Source organism: Benincasa hispida, chromosome 2 (genome assembly GCF_027475165.1).
Source record: "Benincasa hispida cultivar pf3 chromosome 2, pf3_genome.v1.1, whole genome shotgun sequence".
Taxonomy (NCBI): Eukaryota; Viridiplantae; Streptophyta; class Magnoliopsida; order Cucurbitales; family Cucurbitaceae; genus Benincasa; species Benincasa hispida.
This window is the reverse complement of record NC_143479.1, coordinates 44,777,871-44,789,782: the sequence shown is the minus strand read 5'-3', so window position 1 is coordinate 44,789,782 and position 11,912 is coordinate 44,777,871. Positions and strand designations below refer to the sequence as shown.

The following is an 11,912-nucleotide window of genomic DNA, read 5'->3' as shown; positions in this document are numbered from 1 at the left end:
TGTGATAATATGTCTGAAGCATGTTAATGTACGAGCATGATTTAGAATTTTATGAGATATATTAAAAAGACGATTGAGCATGACCCTAAATTATGAGTTAAGCGACACTACTACGGGAATGTCTTAAAGTTAGGTAAAAGTTGGAGCATTTTGTTGATGTGCTTATTTATGTGATTTATTATGAAAGTGTGTAAGCTATATGATGTATTATGAAATTTCAAATGTTTGATTATTTACATGAGTTAGTGCATGAAAGTGATGTACTAGAGTGGATCTATTAATACTAGATTAATTCCATATGTTGAGGTTAATTAGCATGATCAAGACCTTGATCAGGAGATTTTAGAGAATTCATGATTATGTGAACGTTATATATAATATGAGGTTAGATGCAATATCTTTTCATTTCCAAACTATGTGACTACATGAAAGTGATGCACATCCAAGGGCGCTAGTACATGAAAGAGATGTACTAGGGCTGGTGTGTATGAAAGTGATACATACCTAGAGGGTACTAGGGTGTATGAAAGAGGTACATACTCAGTGGGCTATGTGTATACAAAAGAGGTGTATACATAACTATGTACGAAAGAGGTAAGCATCCTTACATTTATAGAGAGGATATAGGGTGTACGAAAGAGGTACATACTCAGTGAGTTATGTGTATACGAAAGAGGTGTATACATAACCATGTGTACAAACGAGGTACACATTCAGTGGGTTATGTGTATACGAAAGAGGTACACATTCAATGGGTTATGTGTATACAAAAAAGGTGTATACGTAACCATGTGTACAAAAGAGGGTACACATTAAGTGGGTTATGTGTATATGAAAAAGGTGTATGCATAACCATGCGTATGTAAGAGATTGTGTTTCCTTCGGATTCACCAGAGATTGTGGGTTCTACAGGACTTACTAGAGATTATGGGCATGCTTAACTATAGTAAGATAGAAATAAGTTTTTCATATCTATGTGTCCCATGTAGATTAGAGCAGTTTATATGTTCCACTAGAGGTAGGCATCTAGAGGACATGGATGCCTATCCTGATCCCAGTAGTGGGGTTACTTACTGAGTATTTTATACTCACCTTTTCTCATGTTTATGTTTTAAGTAAGAGTAGGGAAGTGCCAGCGAATGACAAGCGGAATTCTTGAACGAGCCACTAGGACCAATTTTATGCTTTCGCTCATGAGATTTAAACTTCTTTTCATGTTTTTCTTAGCTTTCAGTGTTGATGTTTAAAACTTACTATTTTAGAATCGCTTCTAGATTTATTTATTATCATTTATGATTTATGGGTACCCTACCATTGTTTTTTAATATTTGGAATTAAATGCAAAGTTTTTTAAATTTACCTTATTTAATTAGCATTTATTTCACCATAACAGAGTGTCGTTTTAAGTTCCATGCATGCATGTGTTTAGTAACGACCTAACTTAAGTCCTAGGGGGTCGGTCGTCACAGAACCCATCAACATACAATCTACACCATAAACAACAGATTTAGAACAAGTGTACATAAAATCAAAATCTCATAATATAGCTAGTTAGTTACCTGGCTGAAATGGAGTCAAACTTGACAGCCATATGGGGGATGAGAAAACAAAAATAAAATAATAAAATAAAGATTTGAAACATAAAAGTACATAATCATAAGTTGAGAAGAATGAAGAATCATTAATAATCTTAACAACATATTGCATGGCAGGAACAAAGAAGCATGAAATTTCTAGTAGAAATTTAAAAATATAAAAATCACACCTCATTCATCTTTGGAACTTCAAGCAAGAACAGTGGCAGTAAGTACAAAATCAGAAGAGAAAGAAATCGGAGGAGAATGAAGAAGAAACCAAAGGGGAATGAAGAAGAAATCGAAGAACAATCTGTCGAAGAAGAAAGAACCGGTTTCCTAAACTTTAAACTTTTGTGAAGATGAAGAAGCTAAGCATGAATAGGTTTTCAATCGTGGGGGTATTTTTTGGACTTTTGCTTATTAATCCATCAGTGAAATTCGGCTAGGCTTATGTATTTTCCCATTTTTGAGAAATCCATATAACTGAAACTATGACCTAATTTGAATAATATTGTTAGACAATTGGCCTTTTTTTTTTTTTCCTCTATTTTTTGGTAGGTATGTGCTTGGATAAATTTTGATAGTTTCGATCTTCTATTGAAATTGTAGGTTCATAATCAATTTTGTTGAGATGGTGTAATAATTTTTTATTTTTTAAAAAAATAAAAAAAATTGATATAAGATGGTAGTAAATCTAGATTGATTGAAATCCTTATAAAAATGAATAAATCTAGTTTAGTTGTTTTCCTATAATCAACAACTAAACACCTTCTCTGATGCGCCCCCTTTACCCTGTCATGCATCCTGACCTCGCTTCATCGTTTCAGAATAAAAACCCAAAAAACTTATGTTACGAAAATATTTAAATGTATGTACCAACTGAGACAATGTCAAAGTTTTACAATATGAGTTAAAATTAGTCCTAATAGTCAACATTTTTTACCAAAAAAATGTAGAAATGTAGAAACTAAGAAATCCCAAATCAGTCTAATAGCTCACAGTCCCTAATTCACAGAAGATTTTATTTTTATTTTTTTCAATTAAACAAACTCAGATAAGATCACAACTCAATATTATCAACAAAGATGTATAAAAACTTATAAATGCATAGAATCGATAACAATTAAGAAATTTACTCCAAATTCCTAGTAAAATTTGTGAAATACTAACCAACGTCAAAAAACTTCTTAGGATAGATCGACGAAATTCGAAATCGAAACCGGATGAAATCCGACCGAAAAGTTGAATAAAAATTGAAAGGGATGTGAGAAACTTGTAACATTCTACGAGGGGAAAGGAAGAATGAGTTTTTAATATTTGATATCAGTAAAATAAGGATTGTAATGGTCTTTTCATATGCCTAGTGAAAATCGAGGAATCAAAAAGACAATGTTTATTAAAAAAAAGTTGTATTTTCCAAATTAAAACTCTAATTTGGTACACTTTGTACAATCGAGCAGAGTGTCCCCATCTCTCCACAAATGCTATCGTAGGCTTAGATTTTGGTTCATTTTTGCAGAAATATGCTCATTGTTGCTTTATTGGTCTAATTTGTAGGAACTGGGTGTTTGGACTAGAAGGGCTAACCGGAGTACAAAATGACGAAGATACATCTTAGAAAGGCCAAAGTATGCCGTAGGAGAAGAAAATGGATGGAAAGGGACTGAAAAAGGCATGCATAGTGCAACAACCCCAGATGGTAAAAGTAAAACAAGCAGCACTACAACACTATGGAAGGTTAGTGTTTTTACAAATGGCATCACGGCGCTGTGTTAGAGTTCTTGTTATTTAATTTTCACATGCCATCATTTGAAGGAGAGATCGATTAGAATTTCACGAGTGCTTCCCCACAAAGGCTAAGAGGTGGCTATTCAGAGAGATTCTACAGCTTAAACATCATGATTTATCGGAGGTGGATCGTGAAGAAAATATTAATGTGGTGCCGATGACGAATATAGATCCATAGCTAATTCCCTATAATCTCTTGTTTTTCCTTTTATATTTAAGTATAGCATGACTATGTCGATTGTATTAGACATGATAAATGACTGATTTTATTCTAGTTCTAGGATTAGATAGATTTCAATCATGGTTGTAGATTCTTCTTAAATAATTTTATTTATTATTATTATTTTTTTTTTATCATTCTTCTTTTTACTAATGGAATGCTTGATCAACATTTGATTGAATCAAAACTACTAACAATTGTCGATTCCCTAAATAAAATTAAGATGGTTTCTAGCTTATAACTAGTAGAACCAAATTGCTAGTTTTCAAAAGACGATACTCTATCAAAAGGCCATTTTACTATACTAAACTCAATGCGTTCACTTACGCATGACAATACTCTCTCCTAGATTTACTTCTTAGCCGTTTCTAAGAAGGATGAATATCCCTAACTACTTTTTCTCATGTAACCAACGTTGCATACAGTTCAATAGATGGAAAAAAATAAGGGTAGAACTTGGAAACTTAAAAGGTATTAAACTCATGATAATACTTGTCCGATTTGCTTTGTGCGTTACAAAATATAAATATATTAATTGTTCTTTCTTAGGTCGAAGGTTTGATTCTCTAAATCTATAATTATTTTAACTAAAAGAAAATGTCAATTTTAATAAACTAATTAAACTCTTTGCATGGCCAAATTAGAATTTTTTTGCAAAAACTTTCCATATTTTGTCTAATGATATAGGTGTGCGATTAAGGGTTATTTTCATTTTAAATTTTATTCAGATGAGCAAAAGCCATTTAAAACATCCTTTCAAACATTTTAATTTATTTATACTTTAAGCTCAATTTGATATCTATTTCACTTTTGTAGATTATACGTTTGTTTTTCTCATAAATTTTTAATAAACTTTTCATCTTAACCATCATAGGTTGACTTAATGATAAATAAAGGATATGAATTTTATAAAGGACTAAGAGGGAATAAATTCAATCTATAGTGGACCACCTACTCAGATTTAATATCGAGAAATTGCTAGGATTCCAAGACGGAAAACCTAAAAATGTTCATTTTTTGAATGGTATGATTTTGGCTCCCCATATCTAACGTTTTTTCTAACTTATTAGGAGAGATTTTGTTGGGATTTACTTTTTAATTGTTAGAGATGATTTTAAAATAAATTAAAAATATTGGATATCTCATATTTTCTCCTTCCTAAAATTTTTAATTTATATATTTTAGTTTCATATTATATTTTTAGATCTTCAATATTTATTATTAGAATTTAGAAAAATTATTTTAAATGGTAAACTGTTGAAAATATTTACAAGATATAACAAAATTTTAGAATAGCCGATTTATAAATATTTTTATTTATTTTTCTATATTTAAAAACCGTCTTAATATTTATTTAAGTGATAATTAATTTCCCATTTGCTCAATCTTCAACAAACAAAGAACCCCTTTTCTCTCCTCCATGTTCGAATCACCTCCCTCCAATCATGATCATCATCCATTTAGGACTGATTCGGGTTTAGAAGACCTCGTCAGATGAAGATTTTAGCTTTTTTTAATATATCGTATTTAAATAAGATCAATCTTAACAAATTCGATATTTTTATTTGAGTTATATATTTATGTGGCTTAGAATGGTCAACAACTTTAATTATCTTTTTTAATACAAGATACTTATATGATTAAAATGATTAATTGTTAGTTTAGTTGTTTCAAGTTATTTGATAGGTATAGTTCTTTTTAGTATAAAATATTACTATAGTTCTTTTTAGTATAAAATATTACTAAGTTTGACAAAAAGAATATATTTATATTTATATGGAAGACACTCATAAAAATTTAGTTTTTTCTAGTGTAAAGTATTTGTGGAGCATAGCCTAATTGAAAATTTTAGCTTGTTTTAGTATAAGATATTTACTTTAATTTTCAAATTATTATTATTATTATTTTTTGGGATACAAACGGTAATAAACTAATTTTTGTTTTCTAGTTGCATGCATTAGGATATTTTAAATTGTAGGTGAATTTTTCCTCTAATTATCTTGTATTTGCATTTGAATACTTCTTTTATTATTTTATGTGATCAGTGTAGATTTAGGAAGATTTTCGAGTTTGTTTTCGAAACTAAGTTGTTAGATAACAAGATTTTATCAGTTTGATACGTAAAAACATAGAGATTTAATGAGTATACATGTCCTTTGTTTTCTTTCACATTTTAATATTAATATTAATATAGTAATAGAATTCTATTCAATTCTTTGAACATTTCATACACAAATAAAAGAATACACATAACCCCATTTTATTTGTCCTTCATCAAGAGGTTAGATATCTAAATTTTTTGAACTATGCTTATAAAATTTAAAAAAAAAAAAAAAAAAAAAAAATCACCCAACTCATAAATTTATCAACTTTCCCTTCATTTCTATGGCTTGAGACCACAATTTTGAGGTGGGCAATTTTCCATAATAATATCCTTGATTTGAATTCCAGTATCATAGATGTTTCCACTATTCCAATCAGCAGGAAGTGCATACTTTGTTGAAATCCATTTCTTATTATATCCAGAAGTTACCATCATTTTTAACTTTAATGCTCCTTCCATTACATTTGGTATATACCAAATAGCACCAAAGTTCCTTATCATGGGACTCCAGTTATGTAACTCAACCTGTAAAACATTGCTTAATATTGGTTTTATTTTATATGTAAATTCATGATCTCATCACGTCAACTATATATATATATATATATATCAAACATTTTATATGAATTTTAACTTACCTGAGCTATATTCACGGCTAGTATGTCAGTTTGGCCACCTTGGTATAGCAATTTTATTGCCAAAACTTCTGGTTTGTGGCTCCATTCTACAATTTCCACCAACAAGTTTTTGTTTTTGTATTCACAAGGTATCCTGTAACATAAGATTCCCATAAAATTAAAGTTGGTTAGTTAATCATTTCAAGTTATAGACACTATATGCTTGGGTGTGATAACAAATGTTATATGCATTCTTTGTATTCTCTATTTGAAAAATGTGTAAATGATACAAAAACTTTGAGATCGAAGAGCATTGGTCGGATTGAGGATAGAGTTTTGTAGGACTATAAAATTTTTCCACTTATTGAATTTCTTTCTAATGAGATGTGGTTTTTCTCTGATCAAGTTATTTAGGTTTTGGACACGTAAATTCTTGTATTTCTATTTTTTTTAATTTTAATTTCTCATATCTTTCTGTCTACTCTTGCAATAATAGTGTGGGAGGTTTTTTTTTTTTTTTCCAAAAAGCTATGTTTTGTAATCCTCTTTCTACTAAATATTGTTTTTAAAAGTTAACCCTAAGAATCTATTTCATAACCATTTCGCTTTTGGTTTTTTGTTTAAATTTATAGACACTATTTCCACGTTCAGATTTCTTTTTTTGTTATCAACTTTTTACCAATCGTTTAAAAAACCAAACCAAAATTTGAAAACTAAAAAAGATAGTTTTTAAAAAACTTGATTTTGTTATTAGAATTTAGCGAAGATTTCAACAACCATACTTAAGAAAGATGAAAATTATTGTAAAAAAAAAAAAACAAAAGAAGCAAGGAATTAGATTTAATTTTCAAAACCCAAAAACAAAAAATGAAATAATTACTGAATGGAGTCTAAATGAATTGGTTTTAGCTAGTTTCATATATATAAAATAGGAGAAGTATGATATACCTCTTGTATTCCACATTGATGCTATCAATATCCAAAAGTTGTTGAGTTTTGCCTCTTAAAGCCATGGTAGAGAAAGCTTTTCTACTCAGGACAAAATCAGTTCCATTATTGTAATGTATATCTGTCACAACTACTTTACTCCCTACTGAATTGCATAATGTCTTGTTCTTACATCTTACCTACAAAGCCATTGCATTTATCATTAACTTTTGAAGAGGATAAAAAAAGTAAAAAAAAAAAAACCACTCTTTTCTAAAGGAAAAAAAAAATTATATATATATTAATTACTTGATAGCAAGCACCACAAGTAGCTCCTTCTTTATAAAGAGAAGGCACCACAGCTGCAAAGTATCCCTTGGAAATTTCATACTCTAACTTTCCATATCCACATGTTGATCCATCTGTATATATATGTGTACACCCAACAAAAACGATATTAACCAAGTTTTCGTCATGATTAAAATTGGTTTTTTTTTTTCAAGCTACCGTTTGGATTGAAAGAAAATGAGCATATATTTCAAACAAAAAACTAAGAACGAAATTTTAACAAACGGGACTAAATTCTCACATGAAGCAGGCACGTCATAATGATAGTGAGTAGCTTTGGATCGATGAACGCAACGATCACAAGCGGTAGAATAAGATATCAAAAGGAAGAAGAGCAAACTAAGAAACAAAGCCATTTTGGGAAGAAAGTGATTAATTGTGAGTTATGAGAAAGAAGGAAGAAGAATGATGTTTATATAGTTAATCCATGTATTAAAAGTCAATATTTTGAATAAACATTTAACAGAGCAGCATTATTCCAAGAAAGCAAATTGTATTTGAATAGAGAACATTTTTGTGGGCCTTGAATTTGAATTGCTAATTTCAAAGAGAATGGAAAAGATGGGAATTATACCAACTGCCCCTAGAAATAGACTGCAATGGTTCCATTTGAATAAAAAGATTTTCAAGTTTACTTATTTGATTACATGTAGGTTTCATGATATTAAATGTCAATTAAATAACAATTTAAATTTTGTTTTAGCCCAATTTGAAAATAACTTGATAAACCATGATTAATTTGGATATACTATATGATAATTAAATGCCTACATATAGATATATATTATCGAGGGGAAAGAGCAATTACTAATCATAGTTCAACTAGTTAATATATTAGTCATGTCCTTTAAAGATCATTAGATCCTTCTAACTTTCAACTTGTTATAATAATGAGGGGCACTTACAGATTTGACCATAATAAAATGGGATATTGCTGGTATAGAGCTATGCCTTTTCACTTTTTTAAATATAGCAAAAACACTTCATCTCAGTCCAAACAAAAGTTTAAAAAGTATAAAATGTCCTTAAACCCCCAAAGCACGAGGCATTCACGGAAAGTGAAAACACGCTGCTTTCCAAAGTGTATATATTTTATATACTTCATTAAGGAATGATAAAGTATATTAGCTTATTGATATACTACTGATATATTTGGAATATTGATTTATATTAGATATATTACTAATACACTCGTGTCTTATTTCAAATATTTACTAATTAATGTTTGATACACTCATATCTTATATATGATTTATGATTGATGTACTTAGAATATCAAGTTTATAAAATGAAACACGTAATATGCTTCAAAATCATTAAAATATCATACTTCAGATATATTTAGAATGTTGATTGGTGTTAGATATACTGCTGATGTAAGAACCTATTTAAAATTAATTTAGATGATGATGATGATGGAATGTCTTTAAAAAAAAAGAAAAATGTAAATTAAAATAAAAAGGTGCATGACCAAAATTTTGAAGTGTGTGTTTTTAGTGGCACGTGTATTGGTTTATTTGAAGGATAAATTGGTCATTTCAATCTTCTTTTTAGGTAAAGAAAAAAAATCAATAAGCCATGTTGGTGGACTGTTGTTGGGTGGTAGGGATAGAGGGTTACACGTGGGATTTAAGAGATGAAGGTTTTGTTTATATAAGCAAACAATAATAACGGTATTAATAATGAAATTGAAGATAAAACTTTGATGGGTAACTCACATGTCAAGGAATGAATTAAATCTTCCATAAATTGAGATCAGAGCGCCTTACGGTCCAAATTTTACCCAAAAGTTCGGTGACTGGTTTATTTTATAAATTTATTTATTGTTTAACAATAACTATTACGAAATTTTATGAAAATCATCATTATATGACCACGTTTACTCTACTATGCATCTTGAGCTTGCTCGTGTATAGTATGACCATGTTTCTCTCCTATATACATCAAGTTCTTCTATATATAACATGATCATGTTTAGGTACTAATTTTAGTGGGAAGTTTTGTTATTCGTGTTTACGTTTTCAACAACAATTGCTCATGTTTATTTCCTTACAGTTTATTTATGAAAATTATGTTGCTATAAAATTGCACGTATTCTATCTCGATTATTTAGGGTTTTCAATCACTATTTCATAGATTTTATGCTTTTAATTAAACTGTCATTCACTAGGCTTATTAGCTCAACCTTTCTTCCTTTATTTTTCCTACCAGATAGCATTCTTGAATTTCTAGCTGATTATGTGACGTCTGCCACCTATCCCATATATTTTTGCATGTCTATTTTTGTATGTACTCATGTTCATATGAAAAGTAGAAGTATTGTAAATAACTGAGGTCTGAGGTGTTGTTTATATTTTCAGTAGTTTAATGTGTTGTATAACTTATAATAAAGACATGTTTTAAAGTTCAAGTCAGGGCCCACACGATATATAACGTTCCAAGCATGTAGTTTGACGGTAGGCTCCAATGTATGTTTGGAGTCTACTGTCCTCACATCTTGTCTTAGGTTCAAGTAAGGTAATCCAAAACGTGGTGTGATAGTTGATATATTCATGTCTTACTTCAAGTATTTACTAAATTGATGTTGGATACACTCATGTCTTATATTTGATATACTGCTAATATACTTGCAATATCATGCTTATAAAACGAAACACCCATGCTTTACTCGAAAATAAGTTATTGATTGAATCTTGATTGGTCTTAGATATATTATTGATACACTCATACCTTACTTCAAATATTTATTGATTGATATCTAATCCACTCGTGTCTTATATCTAATATACCAATGATACAATTGCAATATCATACTTATAAAATAAAACACACATGCTTTACTTCAAAATATATTATTAATTGAATGTTGATTGGTATTAGATATATATTATTGATGCACATGGAATTTTAGTTTGCTAGATATATTGTTGATATACCAAATTTAAAGCAAACATAAATATTAAAACTTGATTTGAATTAAAAGTAAATTTGGCATATCAATTATAAATATGATATACCTTGATTTAAACTAAAAAACAAATTGATTCGTCAAAACCTAAATTAGAGAAAAAAATATTAAATCGAACAAAAAATATTAAAACGAAACACAAATATCTTCCATAGATGAACTAACAAATGAAAAATGAAAAAATTGTCCAACAAAAATAAAATACAATATATAGTGAAGATGAAAAAAGAAATTGGCATGTAGATAAAATTGTAAATATATATATATATATAGAAGAAAAATGGTGATCAAGAGAAAAGAAATAAGATTAAAAAATTGAAAATAAATACGATTTAAAAATTTGTTATTTAAGAACATCAATGAACTGATACAGTTAAAATGATGTATATCAATATTTGTTGCTAACAAAAGTTGAAATGGAGAGGAAAAATAGGAATAAAACCTTGGTTATTAAAAAAGACAAATTGGCATGCATAATAAACAAAAATTAAACGTTATCTTTTTGCCACATGTGCAATTTTAAAAAGATGAAAGAGATGCTTGCCATCCAAGGTTTTTTTTTACCCACTATAATTTTCCTAATAACAATAGGGCTTCTTGCATATTGAATTTGTTTTCAGCGAGACAAATTTATTTTATTATATAATTAAATCATACTTATTTCAACACTAGTAGATGTGGAACTATGTCAACATCTTATTTAAATATAATGTCTAAAATTAATAATATATATCAATATTTGAAAGACTGGATATGACATTTTTTGTTATATATATATGATAATGTATATGGTAATATAAATTTATCTAGTGTGTCTAATACTATATAAAATTTAATTCTCCCTTCCATGTCAAAGGTACGAAGAAAAATACCATGGACTAACATATTATAGAAAAATTCTTCAAAAGAGAAAATATTTATTATACTAATATTGACCAATGGGTTTTTAAAAATTCACAACTTGGACATTGTTTTATATTTTAAAAAAGATGGATAGGAAACTCTTAATATGGCGTTCTCAAAAGCTTCCCAAATTTTTTATAACTTTGACCAGTCTAAAAGGATAATATATATATATTTTTTTTTTCTACAAAGGAAATAAAAATTTGGTGTCAAACATTTTGAAGATAAAACATTTTATTTAGTTCGAGGCAATATTGAGAGGTCAAAGGCTAAGAAAGTTGTTTCATTTGTTTTTCACTAGAAAAAGATGAATATACATGCCAACAAATTTTAAGGTAGTACTAAAGTACATTTAAAAATAAATAACTAAATAAAATATACAAAACATATATGAATTTCGAATGGCCAAAACCTAATGAACTTTTTCAAAAATGGCCGCCAAACTTTTTATTTGAATAAA

The 11,912-nt window shown here is 28.7% G+C and overlaps 1 protein-coding gene across 1 annotated transcript; it reads right to left on the bottom strand.

Moving 5' to 3' along the window:
- Positions 1-5,968: 5,968 nt before the first annotated feature.
- On the bottom strand, positions 5,969-7,937 carry LOC120072215 (expansin-like A3). Its single transcript, XM_039024627.2, has 5 exons — positions 7,823-7,937; positions 7,543-7,655; positions 7,255-7,433; positions 6,328-6,460; positions 5,969-6,214 (listed from the first exon to the last, which is right to left on the bottom strand). Exons 1-5 carry the CDS (start codon positions 7,935-7,937, stop codon positions 5,969-5,971), a joined length of 786 nt encoding a protein of 261 aa, XP_038880555.2.
- Between the last annotated feature and the right edge of the window lie 3,975 nt (positions 7,938-11,912).

Excerpts from the sequence above, each read along its gene's own strand:
- LOC120072215 (XM_039024627.2), bottom strand. The coding sequence starts at position 7,937 with ATGGCTTTGTTTCTTAGTTTGCTCTTCTTCCTTTTGATATCTTATTCT. Across the intron at positions 7,656-7,822 it reads TTATGACGTGCCTGCTTCAT|ATGGATCAACATGTGGATAT; the intron begins GTGAGAATTTAG and ends ATATATATACAG. Across the intron at positions 6,215-6,327 it reads TAGCCGTGAATATAGCTCAG|GTTGAGTTACATAACTGGAG; the intron begins GTAAGTTAAAAT and ends AATGTTTTACAG.